The sequence below is a fragment of the Acanthaster planci genome, linkage group LG02, assembly GCF_054643075.1.
Source record: "Acanthaster planci isolate LZ-2023a linkage group LG02, COTS_SCS, whole genome shotgun sequence".
NCBI lineage: Eukaryota > Metazoa > Echinodermata > Asteroidea > Valvatida > Acanthasteridae > Acanthaster > Acanthaster planci.
Genome location: NC_141778.1, coordinates 1,072,546 through 1,094,127, shown reverse-complemented (window position 1 = coordinate 1,094,127; position 21,582 = coordinate 1,072,546). Strand labels below are relative to the sequence as shown.

The 21,582-nt window shown below is 39.8% G+C and overlaps 2 protein-coding genes and 1 long non-coding RNA gene across 7 annotated transcripts in view; 2 read left to right on the top strand and 1 right to left on the bottom strand.

Annotated features, from left to right (window-relative positions):
• Positions 1-10,414, bottom strand: part of LOC147799773 (uncharacterized) — a 118,555-nt gene extending 108,141 nt beyond the window's left edge. Inside the window, exons 1-2 of one of the 2 annotated variants that reach the window (XR_015424384.1) lie at positions 10,329-10,414; positions 7,868-10,041 (exon numbers count right to left, since the gene is read on the bottom strand). This is a non-coding gene — a long non-coding RNA (uncharacterized LOC147799773). Of the gene's footprint in view, positions 1-7,867; positions 10,042-10,141 lie in introns of those variants that run through there. The other variant, XR_015424383.1, reaches the window with a different exon arrangement.
• On the top strand, positions 382-9,036 carry LOC110985051 (phospholipase ABHD3-like). 4 transcript variants are annotated; one of them, XM_022245764.2, is made up of 10 exons: positions 382-485; positions 3,003-3,201; positions 4,269-4,432; positions 4,819-4,937; positions 5,115-5,221; positions 5,430-5,542; positions 5,678-5,851; positions 6,387-6,435; positions 6,565-6,730; positions 6,933-9,036. In XM_022245764.2, exons 2-10 carry the CDS (start codon positions 3,094-3,096, stop codon positions 7,118-7,120), a joined length of 1,188 nt encoding a protein of 395 aa, XP_022101456.2. In that variant the 5' UTR covers positions 382-485; positions 3,003-3,093; the 3' UTR covers positions 7,121-9,036. The 4 variants fall into 4 exon arrangements, with proteins under 4 accessions (XP_022101456.2, XP_086989299.1, XP_022101458.2 ...); XM_022245766.2 differs by having other exon boundaries at positions 434-454; XM_087133173.1 differs by lacking the exon at positions 5,678-5,851.
• Positions 10,415-10,492: 78 nt separating the features above from the next.
• Positions 10,493-21,543, top strand: ttc39c (tetratricopeptide repeat domain 39C). The gene is made up of 11 exons (XM_022245763.2): positions 10,493-10,819; positions 14,544-14,592; positions 14,839-15,527; positions 15,786-15,954; positions 16,218-16,366; positions 16,786-16,838; positions 17,071-17,186; positions 17,912-18,035; positions 18,641-18,738; positions 19,577-19,681; positions 19,806-21,543. The coding sequence occupies exons 1-11, from the start codon at positions 10,665-10,667 to the stop codon at positions 19,926-19,928; spliced, it is 1,830 nt and encodes a 609-aa protein (XP_022101455.1). The 5' UTR covers positions 10,493-10,664; the 3' UTR covers positions 19,929-21,543.
• The last annotated feature ends 39 nt before the right edge of the window (positions 21,544-21,582 follow it).

The window sequence follows — 21,582 nt, the reverse complement described above, 5'->3', positions numbered from 1 at the left end:
CCCTAGGTCTTTGCGCTTTCATATGAGAGCAGAATGGCTAAAAACTACGGTTGAAAATGGTCGTAATGGCCTGAGAAATTTCACGGTTGCCACTTGGAAAATGGCTGCAATCGGACTTCGGAAAAATCACTTTTTGGGGGGTAATTTTGTTTTGTGGGAATAATTAAAAATGTAATTGGTTAACCCACAAAAATTGAAAAGAAGTTGAAAGATAAGTGACCAGACAATAATTTCATCTGTGTTTCTGAAATCTCAGGGATGTTGGCGTGCATGCTATTGGGCCCTGAACGGTGCTGATTTTACACTGTTTTCAATGGGGTTTGAATTAGTGGACTGGACCCTTGTGAAATTTTCATGATGGCTCGGGCGTCTGTGGTCTGCGGGCTGAAAATTATAGAGGGCGGCATATTCGATTGACAGAGCGCACAGCATGACCAGGCCAACTTACTTCCAGGTCTGTGACGATTTTGAAATAGTCAAACCGAGTAAGAACTTTCATTTTCCTTCTTCCTTTCTCCGAGAACTTCTCTTAGGTTGGGGAGCCAAGCCTGGATGCTCAGCATACAGTATTAAGCAGAAACTGGAATTAAAAATAGACCTGAACACTTTTTTCATTTCGCCGTCTCACATTCACATGATCACTCAGAACTTGCAGTGCAACTTGCACGGCCCTCACACTAGGTGCAGGTGTCCAACAGTTATTTTCACGTAATTTTAAAGATTATGCGCATAAGTTCTGCATCAATGGAAAGCTCATAACATGATAGTTGCAATGGGTCCAGAATTAATTCTGTAGCTTCTTGCTTTTTAGTCCGAGTAACTTGGAGTTGACCTTATAATCCACCTCCAGGTCCAAGTACCTCCGTATGCTTTTGGTTTGCTTCCATTAATTTTGAATAACGATGCCTTGCGGCGATGTCCGGTCAAGAATCTAAGAATTCATTTCACTCAATATGGCTCGTACCCCGAGTCAAAATCCTCCTAATTCACCTCTAAAACTGTCCTCTAATTTAAATATCTTATGCGTCCGTCTATGGATTAAGTGAGAAGCAGAGATTCCAATAATAATATGGTTTACAGACATATGATATGGGAAGAAAAGACAAATTTCCCCTTCAAATCGGAAATGCTCTTGTCGACGAGCTTGAAGATGCCATCTGTCGTCAAATAGCGATTTGATTGAATTATGTTGATGTCCTGTTGATGACGTCGCAGCGCACTGGCCCACTGTTGGCACACACGCGCTGATGACTGTTTCTTGAGCAGCATATTGTTCAGTGTACAGTTTCGATCTGGTCACAGCCGCCAACTTTGCACAGCTCAGGATGGGTTACACAAGCAAACCTTGGCGTCACCTAGCCCCAGATAAGAGTATTGTACCCTTCTGTGTTGACAGGCGTTAGCCACCCGTTATTGTGGCCTTGCTAGAGACCAGTATTGACTTCCCACTTACGTATAACACTGACGGAAACTTAACATACAGTATGCACTATCTAGAAGCTCACCTGTGCACATACATATTGGTATCACCACCAGTGCATTAAAACTGACATCAACCAAGATTTTGACGCTGATCACACTATAGCTTTACAAAACACTCAAACACATCGGCGAGCAGAGCCCTCGTCTGTAAAGCTGTATATAAATTCAAACAGAAGAAAATAAAAGATTAACTCTGGTCAGCTGATTGACCAATCTTCTCTCCCTCCCCTATGGATTATAAACTCTAATTCAACCTTCTTGGAACGATCATGGAGGAAGGAACACATGGAATGATGAACCTTGCAAGATCCCGCATACTCTTTCAAAACAATAAAAAACCAACTGATTAATCTTTGAACTTTGCTTGCACAAACCATTTAGGTTCCCTTGCTATTTTCTTAGCCACAAAAACACTTCTTGGTAAGAAAACACAAAAGAAGATTCTTGGTAGTGGCCAAACTCCACTCCAACCAACTTAACATGCAGAGGTGGAACAGTACGTGTGTATACACATACGTGCACACATAAAATTGTGCACTGTTCGCATTGATGTACGGTAATTTCATCGACCTTCGCCATCACCCCCTCTCCATCCATCTTCCTTCTTTGCTCTCTCTCCATCGTTCTTTCATCTTCGCTCTTTTTTTCATCAATCAAAAGAATGATTGAAGTAGGGACTGATCGATCAATGTAGTGAATCGATCGATCCATATAACAGAACAGTTGATGTGTAGCCTCTGGGTTTTTGCCTTTTTGGCATTCCATAGGACCTTACTATTGCCCGACCACGTCCAAATGTTAAAAAAGGCGATTTGTAGGGTCCAAGTTACTCGTCGGACTACTTGTGTCTATGAGTAACGGTTATGTTAAGGATAATTTCTAGCATGTGGGGCTAGGCCTAAGTTTCTGTCAGTTTCATTACATTACCACCACAACCACAACTTCCACAAGTGTGGCCTGGGGACTCACCTTGCTGTGCTATGAGGATTTTTTTGGGACCACACTCACGGGGCTAGAAGGAGATGTGCAACCAGTCTGTTGTCAGCAGAGGCAGAAGAAATAGCTTATACAGTTCTTTTAAATAGATCTACATGTACATCACTGTATTGTTGGGCAGAGTTATGGCCTAAGATCACCTCTACTTTTCTGAAATTTAACTGGACCATGCAACTTACCAATTACATGTTCAATATTTGCAGATCTCCCTGTGCGTAGTCCTTCGGAAGCAATCGGCTACAAAGAGAGCTCAAAAAGTGCTTATGTTTTCATTTTCAGTCCAGGTGTCTGTCTCCTGTTATTTTGAAAAGATTATATTTCTATGTTTGGTTCGCTGACTTGTTAGAATAACATTATTACAATGCACGCAGGTGAAAAATGTAGAAATGACACGAGGGATGCAGGTAATAAGGACATGCTACTACAAGACCAGGAAGTTGAAAACTTGGAATTACAACTTGATGGCACTGGAATTGAAAACTCCACGGGTGCCAAATAAATGGTGTAAACTTTTTTCTCCACAGAAAACCAATTGTTCCATGTTCATCTCATCTGCAACATCCATTGAGCAACCCGTTACACGTTGGTCATCACTAGAGGGCAGCATCATCTACTATGTCTTTCATCACAGTACTTCCAACACTGCGAGAGTACTCATCAACCTATGTCCTGCTGGGAGCTCTTGGGGTCTATGTTGCCTATTACTACACGAAAGTTGTGCAGGTGAATAAAAACTCAGCAAACAGCCTCTAAAGAACTACATGTACACTATTATCTAGAAACTAGGGAAAACTCTCAAAACTCTTCTACTGTTTTATCTGTCAAAGACTGCAAAAGACTGCATTTTAAAAATAAAACAATTTTAGTTAAGAAATGAGATGGCTATTTGTGTTTTCTTCTTTTTTTTAAAGCAGATTTTTCCAAGATTTCGTACCCCATTTTATTGGTTTTAAACTTACATTTATAGCTGAGTATGTCTGAAAAAGTAAAATAAAGTGAAAATAAAAATCAAATGCTAACCATGAAAGACTGAAAAAAAGAGGCAGGATGGAAAAAGGAACTTGACATAAACAAGAAACTGTGAGTTTTATTTACTTGGCCAAAGACCCATTCCTCTTTCCCTGCAATTCCTGATGCATGGGCTAGCCACTAACAGTCAGATGACTTATCTAATAAGCACTATGATTGGTTGATTGATGGAACAGGGCTTGACAAGTGATGTAACTTTCATGAGCATGTTGGATCAAGGACCACTAGTTAACTAGTGGTTGATTTGTGATGTACCCAGAGCATGTGCAGTGAAGTTGAAGTGCAAATGACCTTAGTCAACCGTTGTCTGGTCATTAGGCCGAAGGAGATACAGTTTTTCCGGCATTTTTCTTATAACTGGCCCTCTCTGCACTGTGCTATTGAAAATGATTTATGGTAACCAATGATGCGACCAACCTTGATAGGCTGGTCCCAAATAGTTGACTAGTCCAACCATTGTCAACTAGCCTGCATTCAATCAGGGTTAGTCAAGCTATGGTTAACTATGGTCCTTGATCAAACTTGTCTCATGTTATCTATGGCATTGTCAAGTAATACAGTCACAGCCGCTCATTATGGCTTGTGTAATAACAGAACATCAGGAGTCATTAGGAGTTTCTGAATTGACTTTGACTAGTCAAGCAGCTTGGTCCAACATCCTTACTTCCATACAAGCAGTAATCATTGAAGGGGGATTGTTTTAGTTGCCGAAAATTTGTTGAAGTGAAATTGATATAGTCTTACTGTCTTGGTTGGCACAGAAACCTCAGGTATTTGGTAAGGATGGTAAGTTTATGCAGTTCATCCAACGACACATTCCGATGTTGAGGGAGCCCTTCAGGCCAACCATATGGTGCTTTACCTACCACCTACAGACCATTGGTCCTATACTGATGAAATTCTTCAACTCCTTGCAGTACAGAAGGTAAAAATGAAAAAACAAGTTAAGAAAATGATTCCAAAAAATGAAAGCTTTATGAAAGGTGCATTTTATTACACTATGTTACTGTAGTATGACTTTTTTCTTCAACAAACTGATACACAGTGATCAATTTGTTGACATGCATATACATGGACATACTGGTCTTTGTTAGGATGATACTTATGATCACAGAGATGATTTATTTGGGTACTATGTTTCAGAATGCTGTGGATGTATCTTACGGCGCATGAATAATTAAACATCTGAGTGTTTATGAAGCAGATCAGGATTTGGATTCAAACTGGAGATAGTTTTCTTTAACATCAATCTGTCTACATTGCCAAGTTTTCCAGAAATTACTGAGGGAAGGTTTTTTTTTTTTTACAAAGTGAGAAGATATTATTGGCAGATGGTGGGGAGATAGTTCTAGATTGGATGGATAATGACGAAGATAACAGATACAGCAATGCAACCAGACCAACAGTTCTTTTACTTCCAGGTTTAACAGGTAGGGAACTCTTTCTAAGTGTTCCAAAAAGCGAGACAGGTGATCTAAAGCCTTTATTAATATTTACGTTTTTATTTGAAAGTAAAAATTGAAAGTTTTTTAGCAATTCAATCCATACCAATTATTGCATTTGCTGATTTTAAAATGTGTTCCATTTCTTCCATCTTTATTTTCCAGGATCAAGTCAAAGTCACTATGCTGTCAACATGATTAAAGCAGCAAAGAAACATGGATATCGATGTGTTGTCTTCAACAACCGAGGTTTTGGAGGGGCTGAGATTAAGGTGAGTTCATCGTTATAATTTTAGAATACCAGTGTTTTCCTGAAACTCGATAAATATTTGGTAAATAAATCTTTTTTTAAGTTCCAAAGACAACAATTAGAGGCTAGGTACAAAGATCGCTAATTTTTGAAATGATAGACCCAAGTGTTGCATTTGATGAAATGCTTTTAAAATTAATTTTAAGAAATTTTTTCTCTCAAAATCTTAGACTCCAAGAACGTTCTGTGCTGCAAACACAGAAGATCTTGAGTTTGTGATTAAACGCATCCATAGTTCCCACCCAGATGCACCTGTCATAGCTGTAGGAGTCTCTATTGGTGGGTGAGTAATTTATTTGGGAAAATTGGGAATGGATGACAAGTTTCCCATGGGGTTGAAGTCAAAACGTGATAGAAAGGAATGCCAAACTTGGAGGTAAATCTTTGTGTGGTCCTTTTTTTTTGTTTTTTCCCCCAGCATAATTTTGTTCAACTACCTGGCTAAAGTTGGTGAGGACACCCCATTAGTTGCTGCCATGACGATTTCTGTGGCCTGGAATACCATGCTGTCAACAGAATCCCTAGAGAAACCAGTCAATTTTATCCTATTCAATCGGTTCCTTGCCAAGGAACTCACCAATGTTCTGGCCAGGTGAGCGTGCTCAAACACACAATAAAAACAAGAGCACATGACAGGTAAGGTGAGACAAAACCTGTGCATTAAAGCTTACGTACTAGAGCAATACGTACATGTATGAAGAAAGAACACTGAATTGCTGAAACACCTAACGAGAAGCAAGATTAGGTATAGAGGTTTGCGGTAGCACTGTGCAAGGATCTCATTCTGAGGAGGCCTATGTGTGGTTTTGAAAAGAACCGGGGGGTACTCAACATTTCAGACAAGCAAGCTGTCAGATATTGGGAGGTGAAAGATGTAATTGGATTGGATACTCGTGAATAACTATCAAACATTGTTTGTATATCATATTGTGGTCAATTATCTTGCTTAGGGACAGGCAGATCATCTGGTTGCTTTTCAAGTACTGTTTTAGTTAGTTGGAGGATTTGGGTTTGAGGAAAATTCCTCAAGCAAACAGGTATCAAGAATTAAGAGAGTTTACAAAAAATTACAGCTCAAGATAACATAACTTATTGTAACCAAGAAGTATTTTTTTCATTTAATGCAGAAATGTCCAGATGTTTGAAGGACATGTCGACATCGATCATGCCATGCAGGTGAGGAGGTTTAACATGTGTTACGTATATAACATTCCCAATCATTGTGGAAATCAAGCTTCATTGGATACAATTATTCATCTACGAATTGTCACAATAAGTTTGCCATAAACATTTTTTTGTTTGTAGTCGCAAACCATCAAGGAGTTTGATGAGCGATTCACTTCCAAAGTGTTTGGCTATGAGACAGTGGACCATTACTACAAGGATGCATCAATACATACCAAGGTTCATCATATTGGGATACCAACGCTGTGCCTCAGTGCAGGGGATGATCCATTCGCCCCATTAGAAAGTAAGGTTTTAGAAATTACTGATGTTTTCCAGTTTCCTTTGGGGCAGGAGGCATATATCAAATAAGTGACTGTCCTGTAGGGAAGCTGTGCGTGGCTGGTTTGGATACCAACTCTTCATGTTATAATTTGATATTGCTTGTGATTGGTACCCGTCTCTTGAGCTTTTTGAAATGACAGTTTTATTTTATTTGGTACTTTCAGCGATACCCATAAGTGATGCCAAAGAGCAGAGTAACATTGCCGTGGTGGTGACATCTCATGGCGGCCATGTTGGGTTCACAGAGGGTTTCTTTCCACGAGGTAACGGTTACATGATTAGGCTGTTTGAACAGTTTGTAGACGGATTCTTCCAGCACGGAATGACGGAAGTTCTATCCAAGACTGACTAGGCTTTTGAAAGGATCTCAGGGTGCGAGTTGAACTTCAAGCCAGCAGAGATCTTACACAGCTAGACACGTGGCATTGTAGAGGGAAAAGAAGTGGGTGGGGCCAGAGTTGCGTCCAAAAGGGGTGTGTGGGTATCTTTGGGACACCCTGTTAGCCCATAGTGGATATTTGATTGATTTGAAAGCACTTTAGCAACAATTCGAGGAAATTTAGGTCATTCATTTGCCAAATGCTGTGTAAAGACTTGGTTGGGAGTATAGCTTCCGTCTACAAATGGACTTGGTCGGGAGTATAGCTTCCGTCTACAAATGGACTTGGTCGGGAGTATAGCTTCCGTCTACAAATGGACTTGGACGGGAGTATAGCTTCTGTCTACAAATGCCAGTCAAGCTCTTTGTGTGTGGTGCTGGTTTAGATGAGTTAGATGCTTAGTTAGATGAAGTTACGTGAATCACTTCTACAAAAATTGTTGAAACTGTACCTCCCAAGATTTGTCATTTGGTTTTGTAATCAATTTGCTTTTAGTCTGAAAAGAATTTATAAGAAGTGCACTTTTTTGTATTGAGGTAAGAGCTGGTGTGTGAAATGAGAGTATTTTAGTTTTTAAACTTGTGTGAGTTCATAATAATTCAAACTATAACTAGTACTAAATATTTTGGGGTATATTGTAAATTTTTCTAAATTGTATTTTGTTTGTGCAATGTAGAAAATTATTTTATGACAAGATTTATACTGGCAGGGAAATATACCTGGACTGCCTCGTAGTATGCAAGCTGTCAGGTTTGCATACCACAGTTTTATACTGGCAGGGAAATATACCTGGACTGCCTCGTAGTATGCAAGCTGTCAGGTTTGCATACCACAGTTTCTCACAGTACACTGCAGACTGAAAGATTTATTCAAATTATACCACAGCTGTGCACAGGCTGTAAAATTAATGGTACTCTTCCTGAAGAAACCACATCTCCATTTACCCTGCCTTTAGGATAAACTATACAGTTACTAATTACATCAATTGTATTATGCGATTTCATTATTTTCAGAAAGCCAGTAAAGCTTGCTTAATTAACAATGTAATAGGATGTTGACAACTTGAATATGTGCATGTGGCAGAGCTATATACATGTAATTTACATTGCAATGACTTTCGAGCTTCTTCATTGTGGTAAAAGGAAATATATTTACATTTAGGATTTTATGCACTTAGATATTTCAATATTCATGAACCAAAGCATGATCTCATTAAAGAAACAACAGGTGTGTCACACTTTTCTATATTTTCTTGCACTGAGTTCCACCGTATACTTTGTTTTCATGTTGAATTGCTTGTTTGGATGTTGCAGGGTTCCTGCACCTAAAGGACAATTAAATTTCATGACCAAATTATGAAAATCCATGACCCAAGGATTGCAATTTTTTGAACTCCTCGGATTTTTAAAGTTGCAAATAAAATCACGCATTTTATGCACTTATTTCTGATAATAGACATCACACAGCGTTTGAAAAATTCCATGACTTTTCCAGGCTGTCGGAACCCAGATATTAGTAGTGGCCAATATTCCTTCCAAACGTTGGTGGGTGATATTAAAGGGTTGATGTTTGTAGTGTTTTGATGCTTGTATGACATCGAACTAGCTCCCAGGTTCAGTCTTTGATGACAATATTTTCTAAGAATTGAAAATTAAAAAAAAACCTTTTCACTTCCAATGAAATCACATATTTAGATATTGTTCATATTGTTGTAACACAGTAAAATGCAGGAAAAAAGTTGAGTTGAATATCCACTGCATAGTTTCTTTTAAACACTTATATTATGAAGTGGTGTAATATAACCATTAAAAGTGAAGTGTTTAATTATTCAACTGTACTCCCAAAGAAATTTAATATATTAAAATCAGACTGTGTAGAGGGAAAACCACGTGTACGATATTTGTGTGAGTACATTTGTTGTCTGTCATATTTTAACAACTTTTATCTAAAAATACATGATAAATATTAGTCGGCAATTTTTAATACAAACGATTCACAAGACAGTGTGCTACCAAGAGTCTGCAGACAGGCCACTTTTCAAGTTTACGCTTGACACACTGCTGTGATTAAGCATACTTCATACATAATTTGGGGATGTTTGATTGCGGTGTTCCCTGTACCACACAAAACCACCATTTTGACTACCTATCACCCAGTCACAATAAGCAATTTTGAATTCTCATCCAAGATAAACATTTGGAAAACATTCAAGTTTTTCGCACACACTGCAGGTAGCGAATGAGACTTTGCTGACTATTTATCCCATAATGCACTGCCAAAAGGCCTTTCCATGACAACCCCTTGGTAGCACACTGCATTGTGAATCGTCCGTATCCTTTTTCTCCCGTTGCAAGAGAAAATGGAAACTAAAGGGTCCTTGTTCCTCTGAGTCCAAGACTGAACAAGGATGACATTCAATATAATGAAGTGGCGCCCTCTGGAGGTGCTGGCAGTGGGCCAGAGGCTATTCTAGTAGATGTCTAATGATGGAGGAACTGGAAACACCTGCTGTGCTGTGACGGGACAGAATGCTGAATCACTGATACACTGTGATTGGCCAATCCATTCCTGCTTCCTTTGTCTAATTGCCCAATCCAGTCACAATGGTAATGCACTTGTTTACGATGAATCTTGTTGCTCAAATTCACAGGTGAATGAGATAATATCTGAGCATCGTAGTAATGCCTGCCTCTGCACTCCAATTGGTGTTTCCAAATTTGTAACCTGGAAGCGGAGAACATCAACATCAGATGTACCAAATGCCGCCAGCACTGACGTCCGTTCTTGCAGCTCAAAGTTTACTTTTCTTCCAGACATTGCAAAGAGGGTTTTCAAAAATCGTTCCCTGAGAAACGCTCTGTCTTCTTGTTGCCTGGGGTCTTCTGGGTCCATTCTGAATAAAATTTGTAAAAATTAAGTTAGGAGAAAGTAAAACTGTAATATCATGCAGCAGCCGTTGTCACTCTTGAAACACATAATGCTGTACAACTTACAAGGACTTTGAAATATCAGACGGCTGTTTCTAAAATGGAGGCCAATCGCACCAAGGTCGAACCATGGTCGAACCTTGGCCTACTTTCAAAAACCTCCCGACTGCCTATAGTTCATGCAGTTTACTTGTGACTACTAAAACTTAAATCTTGTGCAAACAATTAGAAATAAAACACACAGACGCAAAACCTTATATAGCCAAGCGAAAATCGTCGACATCCAACACAAGAATCGATCGCCCTTCGACCTTCGCGCTATGATTTTTCGCTGGTAAACGGCATAATGAATTCCCGTCCATTTACAGTACGTGTGAAAATAACAGCGTACACCAGTGAAACCAAAGGTCATTTAAAGTAGATTTTACAAAACACCGCGGTAGATTGGGGCCTGTTCGTGTACTCGTACTCCGTCATGACCAATCGTTTCTGAGCCCCATTTATTTCTGCAGGGAATGGGAAATAGGTATTTTGCTCAGGATTTCAGCAAACTGTCAGACTGTTGAGTGATTATATCAAACTAAGCAAAATGGCTCAAAGTGGAGTAGGGAGTGTCGGGAAAATGGAGGAATTGAGCTTGGAAGATGGAGTGCAAACAGACGATGTGAAATTGTCATTAGTTGCTATCAATTTATTGCTGAATAATGGCTTCAAAGAATCGGAAGACATATTCAATAAATACAGGTAGGAGTATAAAATGGTTAATGGGTCACTTGAAAGTTGAGGAAGAGTTCCATGCCTGGACATAGTTTGACACCCTGTGCACATATGTTTCCTACATGCATGACATGTCCTAAGTACTAAGTGCTCAATATTTTCACTGGTCAACTTCACTTTTATAAGTTTTAACATGTTTAAAAACATGTTAGGCCTAGTATCAGCCTATAACTTTCTGGTTGCTAATAAGTAGACCTAATTGCAAAGGAAAATTAGTGATGTCCATATATGGAACTCTTCGGACATGTCAGAGTCTTACCACACGGTGCATTCATCATGTTCACAAATCATTTTACCGGGGTTCATTGGTGCTGGAGATTGGTGAAAGTTAAGCAAACGCAAACCTGATAATGCTAGAGTGTTCCATCCTTACATAACTGACACGCTTGGCATCATGGTCATATTTGTCCCTGATGTGGACTAGGCCTGTGGGGTAGTGCGAACATCCCGGACTCTTGCAAAATGGTGGGTAGTAACCAGTAAAACAGCAACTAAGGTGATGTACATGTGCACCAGCCAGTCAGAGGATCAGATTACACAGTCAGTTCTTTGATTGTTAACGTACGCACACATTTGTTGCAGTTGTTTTCATCGGCGCGGTGTGGTTGCTACTTGCCATTTCGCAAAACTCTGTGATGTCCGCGCTGCCCCATATTTGATTGTGCTTATTATTATTATTGTTGGTTTATTAACTCATGTGTAGTGGCCACAGGCCAAATTGTACATGATTTACAATAAAATGTTTAAAAATGAGTTGAAAAACAAGATATGACGTTTACTTGAAAACATTACATATAAGTAAAATAACTAAATTGACGCTAGAATTGATAAGAAAATGTATCTGAAAACAAAAACAAACACTTAATTTGAATGAATAAGGTTGATATAATATGGAATTGAGCTATTCCTAAAATGAGAAGTTCTAGCAGGACTAGAGGAGATATTATTTGAATTCCGGAGGTTCCAACCGTAGCAAGCAAATCTAGACGGGGAAAACGAAGCTTTACAACGATCATTCTTCAGGAGATCCTGGGCAAAATTGAGGCAGTGCAACTCTCACATAGAGTACAGGGGTCGAGATTTAACTGTTGGAAGGACAAAATCGTAAGACAGTTTTTGCCTAATATTATCCCACAAGCTCTTTTCTGAATATTTTCAGTACTACTGCATTGATTTGCCTTCAACTTAGATGGCTAGTATTAACTTGAAGCTGCCTCGAGATGTTACCCATGTTTTTCAGAGGAGAAATTCAGGACCTGATGTACTGTTTTAAAAGTTAGGTGATCAGAATGATGCTAATCTGTATACTGTTTTTACTCTTTCTTTTGCAACTCGGTATACCTTTGTCATGTTTGTTAAATTCAACCCTAATCAGGGCTGCCCCACAACAAGACAACCTGACAGGATCTCCCAATCTATTGAAATTATTTTGTCCCTCTCACAAAGCTTTGTATTTTCATTGCATTGTTGATGATTATGGAGTCAACTTCGACTTGCAGCCAGATCACTTCATTTTCACCCTCCAGGACCCACGTTTTAGAATTTGACAGAACAAAGTTCAACTGTAGTGTTAAAAAATTGTACTTAAATATTTTTATATGTGTTTTTAACTTGTACCTCAGGAAAACAAGTTTCATGTACTTTTAATACATGATGAATAAATCAAATCAATCAATCAACTTCAGCTTTGACTCTGATAATGTTTGTTCCTGATTATTGCACTTTTGTGCTGGCTGTAGGTGGTTTTAACATATTCATATATTTTTAATAGACCGATTGCACCTGCTAAGTCACGTGACCTGTAGTTGGTATTACTTATCAACAAACATGGCGTCCTCCAAAAGCAAACTGTTTCATAAGTATCATTTACCAAAAATAAAGCTGACAGGCACCGTACTCGGACTTCTGATGTGCTGGGTACTGTACCCTAACCTGGCCATATTGTTTGTAAACAACACTCAAAACACACGTTGCTATGGGGTTGATACCCGCTGTAGGTCACATGATTTAGTTGGCGCAATTGATCTATTCCAATGAGCAGTCTCTCAGTTGATATTGCTTTTTTGTTCTGGTAATTACACTGTGATGTCACCTTCTCCATTTGCATTTCCTCTCTTTTTCCATCCTTTGTTTTCTCCCTTATTATCTCCCTTCTCCCATGCCCACTTTTTTTTCTTTGTAAATCTTGTTTTTTAGTGGTAAGATGACCGTTGTAGAGGTGCTGGACCCCTTTTTTCTTTTAGTGCATTTTATTTGACTTTTTAACTCTTTAGTTTTTTAGTTTTGAGTATTTTAACAATTGCATGTTTTGTAATATTCTTATTTTTGAGGGTCAGCAGAAAGGGTGATAATAAATAAGCTAGAATTGATAACTCGACCTTTATTGTAGGAGTTGGGTGGTGTTACATTTTGTAACTCGACCTTTATTGTAGGAGTTGGGTGGTGTTACATTTTGTAACTCGACCTTTATTGTAGGAGTTGGGTGGTGTTACATTTTGTAACTTGACCTCTATTGTAGGAGTTGGGTGGTGTTACATTTTGTAACTCGACCTCTATTGTAGGAGTTGGGTGGTGTTACATTTTGTAACTCGACCTCTATTGTAGGAGTTGGGTGGTGTTACATTTTGTAACTCGACCTTTATTGTAGGAGTTGGGTGGTGTTACATTTTGTAACTCGACCTTTATTGTAGGAGTTGGGTGGTGTTACATTTTGTAACTCGACCTTTATTGTAGGAGTTGGGTGGTGTTACATTTTGTAACTCGACCTTTATTGTAGGAGTTGGGTGGTGTTACATTTTGTAACTCGACCTTTATTGTAGGAGTTGGGTGGTGTTACATTTTGTAACTTGACCTCTATTGTAGGAGTTGGGTGGTGTTACATTTTGTAACTCGACCTCTATTGTAGGAGTTGGGTGGTGTTACATTTTGTAACTCGACCTCTATTGTAGGAGTTGGGTGGTGTTACATTTTGTAACTCGACCTTTATTGTAGGAGTTGGGTGGTGTTACATTTTGTAACTCGACCTTTATTGTAGGAGTTGGGTGGTGTTACATTTTGTAACTCGACCTTTATTGTAGGAGTTGGGTGGTGTTACATTTTGTAACTCGACCTTTATTGTAGGAGTTGGGTGGTGTTACATTTTGTAACTCGACCTCTATTGCAGGAGTTGGGTGGTGTTACATTTTGTAACTCGACCTTTATTGTAGGAGTTGGGTGGTGTTACATTTTGGGCTGGATCTTTCTGGATAAGTGTGTTTTCATTTGTTTTATGTTACATAAAAAAATAGATTCAACTGTTATTTATGACATGTACATTATGATAACTGGTACATACCTCATAGTTATGAGAAACTGAGACCAAATATGTAGCTGCTTATCACAAAACCTCCTTTGGAGGATATCAGTGTTGTATTTGAATCCACCTCAAGTCCCTATAAGTCCACCACAAGTCCCTGCAAGTCCATCACAAGTCCATCACAAGCCATTCTGTCTTAAGCCAATTCACAAGCTATTCAAATGAGCTGTGACCAAATTATTCTTTTGTCATTGTTCACCCTGCTACTTGTGTCAGGCCTTGTGAAGGGACTTGTGAAAGGACTTGTGATGGACTCAAATACAATACTAAAGGATATGTGAATAATATTTCAACTATGTTTGCAATGATGCATACTGTGTTCATGTTTTGTTTTAGGCACTACAGTCCACTGATGAGTGCTGGAGCAAGTTTTGTACAGTTTATGGTAAAGAGATTTAGAAGAATAAGTATACAGAACGTGCAAATTCTGGAAGAAAAATTACATGTACAAACTCCCAAGTGGAACTTTATATTTACAAGTTTTGGCTTAATTTATGCACAGTGTTGGATGTCTGAATCATTTAAGTCCACTGTTTATTCAATTTCAAATCCTAATGTCAGAACTATAAGTTTTTTGGATATGGTTACATTTTTCTTGTAAATGATGAGATGATTGTGTTTTCCTCCTTAGAATGCCATGATGACCTTTGAAGATGATAAGATGGATAGTGCCATGGAGTCACTCAAGGAGACAGAGAAGCTTTGTGCAACCAGTGAAGGTTTTATGAAGTCACTGAAGTCAAAGGTCATGCGTCGTAGCAACTCATCCAACAAGCAATTCACACAGCTAAGCTTTGAGGATCGCATCCAGAGGCAGATTATCATGGCAGACTGTCAGCTGTATTCTGCCATGCTGACGTTCTCCCGTAGCGATGTGTCCGGGTTCATCAAAGGTGGCTGGCTGATACGCAAAGGTTACAAGATCTACGAGAAGGTGTACAAGGAGATTACACATATCTACCAGCTACGAGGCAAGGATAGCCCAGTCACGGGAACTCCCCCAACAATGATCGATGAGAACTCTGACGTGGGACCCCCTGAGAATGGTGATGGTGAGGCACATGATGAGGTGGGCTTGGAATCCGTGTCGGACGCGGACTCAGAGATGAGCGACCACTCTGACGTCTCTGATGAGACGCTGGGCCGTTTGTGTGGGGGTGTGGCATTTGGCTACGGACTCCTCCAGCTCTGCATCTCCATGATGCCCCCCAGTCTACTGAAAGTGGTGAATCTGCTGGGTTTCCGTGGCAATAGGGAGTTTGGCCTGAAATGTCTTCAGCTCGCTAGTCACAGCCAGGACATGAAAGCACCGTTAGCCATGTGAGTATTCGTCTCATTTAAGGATTGGTTCTTAGAAATTCTGTAGTTGTTATAACAATATTTTGCTACCACAAACAGGGTGCATTTTTAAAGTCATAACTGTGTACATGCATACCTTTCGATAGACTAAATTGGCAAATAAAAAAACCCAAACATTTATTTAACTTTTCCATTGTTGTTGTTGATCCCCTATCTTATATTTGGAAGTAACAAAATGTTCCTATTTCCTTTCACTAAAACCACCAACCTTAACACCAGGTTGTCACTGTTGTGGTATCACACCGTTGTCCGTCCTTTCTTCGGTCTGGATGATACCAACACGCAAACCTGCATCCAGGAAGCGCAGTGTATACTCAAGGAGAATGAGGCTGAGTATGCCAAGTCTGCTCTCGTCATGTTCTACCAAGGCAGGGTGGAAAAACTCCAGGTTGTTGATTGAATCAAATGTCATCAGATCTTGAAGCAGCTGTGGTCTTTTCTGTCTGTGCAATTGTAACTGGCACTAGAGTTTAATACTACCCGGTCTTATGCATGTAGCGTGTCTCATAAGTGATCATTGTCATTAATAAAATGTTTAAATTCGTAGTTTCTCTTAGTTTTTGCTGTCATTAAGTACAATGGTCTTTTGTGAAAAGTAAATAATGCCGGGTTTTTCTTGGTAACTTTATTCCCTCTTGTCTACTTACCCAGAGGAATATCCACAAGGCATTGGAGACCTACAACACGGCCCTGGAGGCAGCTAAGGACCAGCGAGAGATTCAACTTATCTGTGTCTACGAGATTGGCTGGTGTAACCTCATGATGCTGAACATGGAAGAGAGTATGCTTGCATTCGCTAGGTAGGTTGACAGGATGGTCTGTTGAGGGAGTCATGTACATGTATGCTTTTCCAGAGCATTGCTTGTGAAACTGACGAAGATCTCTAAAGTCTTGTCCTTCATTAGATTGCCATGTTTGTGGTTATTGATCTTTGTATCGAGTTCCAATCTTTCTTCATTGGGATTTACCAGAAAGTCTTGTCTCCCGAGTCATGATTTGCTGCATTGAAAGGCAGCCCCTTTCATTTACAGTTGAGAATCCCCCAACTTTCTCAAGAATTGAGTTAACTTACCATGGCCATGGGTCACAAACTTTAGGTCAAGACATTGCAACTCTCATTTATACTGACCCAACTATGTTTCTAGATAGTAGCGCAGAATTACTGGTTTCATGTTTCTCTGATTGGACTAACTTTTGATCTTGCTTCTTTCAATGACAGGATGAAAGAAGATTCTAAGTGGTCCAAGTGTTACTATTCATACTTGACAGCAGGTAGATTTATTTTCCAAGACATTTTACTTTTCAGTAAAAGACCAACAGGCAATGTCACAAAGTTTGCTCTTATAAACTGGCAAGACCGTTACTGAGAGAACTTGTATGTTTGCATATGTACGACACACACTCCCAAGTTTTTCCAGAAAGAACTTCGTTGCGGCAAGAAATTTCATTGAAATAACTCTCTGTTTCAGTCTACAAGTTGTTGTCGTGTTTGTTGTGTTGTCAGTATGTCAGGGGGCATTGGGGCAAGTTGAGACAGCACAAGAGCTTTTCAGGGAGGTACCTGTCTTAGCAAAGAAGAAAAGCAGCCATCAGCAGATTGAAGCCTTCCTCGTCAGAAAGGTTGGAATTTGGATTTTGGTCATATTTTGTCAAACTTCCATTCTTGCCTTTCCTTCTTATTAACCCTGACCCTGCTAAATGCACCAGAGGTAGAAAGTTGTTGCAAGTTGGTGCATTGAACAGGCAACGCAAGTCTTCTGGTGGTATGCATTCTGGTGCATGTAGCAGGCTTGGTGTTTACGCCCTAGCAACTAGTGCACCAGAATGCGCTGGTGCAATCTGGTGCATTTAGCAGGGTTGTTAGAGGTACCGAGAGTGACATAAATTAGTTCACTGCACAATGCACCAATATAAACCAGTGCATACTGGTGCATTGAGCTGAGTACCCATTTGGGGTTTGGTACATTCTGATGCATTTAGCAGGGTCCTTGGCAAATACCCCTTGGGGTTTAGGGTTAATTGATGAAGAGCCTGATAGTCTATTACATTGGGTGAAATTCTTGTTTGAAATACAGAAACTTTGAAAAAAAATTAAAACTAGGTATTACTCTGGGCACTATAACTGTAAGCCCATGCTACAATTGAAAATGGAAGGTCTTACTTTTCTCATTTTTTTCAAGACTTTGTTAACAGATGTAGCTTTTTCGATTATTTAAACTCTTAAGAGAAATGGTAAGTTAGAAATAAAGGCCAAGAGTTCTTAGCATTAACTGGCTTTCAGCCAATGTCTACATTTTGGTTGCCTTCTTTTAGATCGTTTATTCCTTGGCTGTGCTTTTTTACAGGCCCAGAAGTTCAAGAAGACCATGCCAACCACTAAGCAGTGTGTGGTCATGGCCATAGAGGTGTTGTATCTATGGAGAGCACTGCCTAATTGTAATAAGGAATGCCTTCTCAGTATGTACAAAGGTAAGTCAGGAGTGGATGGCATTAATACCTCCGCTGTATTTCGTTCTGTGGCTTAGCTTGATTGGTACAAATCCTTTGTCAAGATTGACGTCATCTGAGCCATTTGTGAGGGAATCAGTTCCTTGTTAGCTATTAAAAGCCATGGAAATTTAGTGACAACCATTTTGCTGGATGTTTGGGGGGATTGCTTTTCAATCCAGTCCAATTTCACACAGGATTCTCTGCAAGGACAATGCCTCTCCAAAATGGAGACCAGTAAAGGTCACAAATATGTAGTCTGTGTGAAACTGTGCAGACCAACAAAGCCTAAGCAAAGATACTTATCAGTTAGCTTGAATCTTGCTAGGGTTGAATCAGTGTATGCATTTGTACCATACTGCGATTAAAAAAAGTCAGTATGCTTGGCCTTTTCATTGGCTTCTGACATACACTGCTCAATCACAGACTCGGAATGAATTGGAGACAGTCAACTCTATTGATAGAGCTAATGTCAGTGCCGTGTTGAAAAGGTCACAGGTTCAGTTCAAATGCCACTCCAGTCACATGATGTTCTTTGCTATTAAGAATTGTTCTTGTTTGGGGTTTTGGCTGTTTATTTACATCAGCGTGTGAAGACAACAAGGACCAAAACTTGAAGGCGGTCACCTGTCTGCTGAAAGGCGAACTGGACAAACAGCTTGGCAACAGGGAAGAGGCAATTAAGGTATAGTATGAGTTCCTTTCACCCCTTCCCCTTAAATGTCTGAAAAGATAGCATTATGTTGTATTTGAGTCTATATAAAGTTCCTGTAGGGTCCTCATGAATGTCTCCCACGTCCCCATAAGTCCCTGCAAGTCCTCGCAAGTTGTTGCAAGACCTCTCAAGTACCTCACAAGACCTTAATAGTACATTAAAATTCCAAACAAGTACATTACAGGTCCTTACAAGCCAATTCACATTCTAATCAAATGGATTTGCTAAAGGACGTCTGATACTCTACTAGCTACAAAAGATTTTTTAGACAGTAACATTGGTATCCCACAAAATTCATTTCGTTTGGAATGATTTGACAATTTGTGGTTTTTGTAGGATTCAGGCTGCAAGGTTTTGACATGTGCAGACCTTGAAATCCCACCTTTACTCAAGAATACTCTGCTGACTTTGACTTTCCTTTGTTGCATTTGGTGGATTCAGGATGATTCATGGCTAATTATGTGTGTTTTTTTGCGTTGGGGAGATGTTAATTATATATAACAGGAATACATCTTGAAAGTAGTTCGCGGTACCCGCTGCTTCATTTGACTCGGACCGGCCAGCCGACCCCGGCAAGCTCGGTGGTCGAGTGGTTAAGACATCTGCACTAGTAGGCAGGAGGTCGTGGGTTCGAGTCCCACCCGAGTAAGCTTGTGAGGGTTTTTTTCGCAAGCTCTCGGACAAGCACTGAGCATACAGTGCTTATTGATATACGTTGGGTAAGGGCAAAACCTGTTATATATAATTATGTGTGGGTTAAAGGTTGACCTTGAGCCTTGATATTATTGGACTCTGTTTTTGATGACAGTGCTTTGAAGATGCCATGGTGTACGGAGCTGGCAAGAACCAGGAATCCTACGCAGCTCCTCACGCCTGTGTAGAACTTGGCTCGTTACTCGTCAGTAAACCTCTGGTAAGATCTAAAGCACAGCACCAAGCCATTCGCAATCCAGAATGAAAGTGATTTTCCTCCATACTAGTTTCACCTAAATGTCCGGGTTTCTCAAGGGCTGTGTGTTTCTGTTTTTCATCTTCAGACGGCCAGCAAGGGGAAGTCTCTTCTTCTTCGAGCCAAGGACCACTACAAAGACTACGACTTTGAGCAGCGTCTTCACATGCGTATACATGCTGCCATGCAACGTCTCAAACATATTGAGTGATCCAAGGCATTTACCAAGCTAACCATAACACGGCCATTTACCATAGCAATAGAACCTTTATTAGGTATGGGACATATGATTTTTGAAGTGCCACCTCGATTTTGTATTCTCTACTTTATTTTGTGTCCAAATCACTTTGCTGTGGCTACAATGATACATTTTTCTATGGGAAATAGATGTAGCCACTAGCCTGCAGCTGTCCTAGGCCTTAGTGGCTAAATGGCAGCCTTTATTGGCATGTGGGGGTGTATTGCCAGTCACGACAAAGGAATCAGATGTGGCCCTAGTCTATGGCTTCTTTTCAAATCTTGGATATGAACAATATGTCTTTGTTTTGAACTTCAGTTTATATTGTGCTCCCAAATCAGGTTCAGGAATTTGGTGTTTTAAAGGAAGAAATGTACTCACAAATTCGGTAGTGCAGTGCATAATAGAGGTTGTGCATGGTAGTGATCTTTCCGGTATCTGCGTTTGTTACGGAGCGAACGAACAAAAGCTCCTATTGGAAAAATGGCTGCCATGCACAACCTGTATTGGATGTCTTTCAATCTCAAATTTGAACTGCATTGAGCTTGAGAGAAAAAATTTATGTAACTGGAACCCATTGAGATAATGATGAGATATGCCCTCGCCATGCTGAGAATGAGGCTCCTTCATTTCAGTAAATTGTCTTCACACTCCTGTGTGTTGATTTTCCATGGGGGGAGGGCAAGTCAGATGGAAGGAGTTTGAATATCACTTGTACAGTGTAAACTGGCTTTGTTGTGTCAGCCTGTGTGGACACCTGTCCATTATGGTCAACTGTCAGATATTGCCACTTGTCCAGTGTGGCCACCTGTTCACTTTGGCCACCTGTCTGTTGTGGTCGTCTCTCCATTACGAAGTGGCCACCTCTCTACTGTGGCCATCTTTTCATTGTGATCATCTGCTCACTATGTCCACTTGTCCGTTGTGGCCACCTGTCCATTATGGCTTTCCCATGTGAGGACCCTTGCCACAAACATACTCGTATCAATTTGTTACTGTGGGCAGCTATCACTTTGGCTAGTTTTAGTGATGTAAACTATTTACAGTACCCATTCTCCTGATGGTGGCTACTAAATTTGCCATTTACGTACGTATATGTAGTCTGCTAGCGATGGTAGCCACCTGTTGTGTCACATTTTGATGAATTGCCCAAGTTTGGCAAATTTATTATAACAAAATCTCCCAAAATGGCAAAATTATGGAGAGCATTGTGGGATGTTTTCTCTTGCGATAGGAAACAGGTGCAATGCAACATTTTGGTCACAAACTTGTCAGGGCAGACGATTACAGATAAGAGTGGTTTCACTTTCCATATTAATCATGATTGAACCAAAGTGGATTTTGTATCAGTAATCGCTGTGTGACTTCTTTCATTGACAAGCAATGATTTTGTAAATTAATCTCTATATATTACTCTCTTGTATCAAGTGTTCACTTATTTAAATTAGTCTTTGATATTGGTGTACATTAGTTGAACATTCCTAATGTAAAAAAGAATAAAATTGGTATACATGGCTGTGTAATATATTATAACTGTTGCTTGAGGTGGGTATAAAATTTAGCGTGTAATAAAAGAAAAGATTTATAATTTTCCTTTCAATGTCGAGAATTTCTTTTGTTCTTCAAG

What these genes read in the sequence shown, in the direction of transcription:
- LOC110985051 (XM_022245764.2), top strand. Translation starts at nt 3,094, where the DNA reads ATGTCTTTCATCACAGTACTTCCAACACTGCGAGAGTACTCATCAACC. An exon ending in ACATCGATCATGCCATGCAG is followed by an intron (nt 6,436 to 6,564) that starts GTGAGGAGGTTT and finishes TTTTGTTTGTAG; the next exon opens with TCGCAAACCATCAAGGAGTT. An exon ending in TCCATTCGCCCCATTAGAAA is followed by an intron (nt 6,731 to 6,932) that starts GTAAGGTTTTAG and finishes TGGTACTTTCAG; the next exon opens with CGATACCCATAAGTGATGCC.
- ttc39c (XM_022245763.2), top strand. Translation starts at nt 10,665, where the DNA reads ATGGCTCAAAGTGGAGTAGGGAGTGTCGGGAAAATGGAGGAATTGAGC. An exon ending in CAAGTTTTGTACAGTTTATG is followed by an intron (nt 14,593 to 14,838) that starts GTAAAGAGATTT and finishes TTTCCTCCTTAG; the next exon opens with AATGCCATGATGACCTTTGA. An exon ending in ATGAAAGCACCGTTAGCCAT is followed by an intron (nt 15,528 to 15,785) that starts GTGAGTATTCGT and finishes CCTTAACACCAG; the next exon opens with GTTGTCACTGTTGTGGTATC.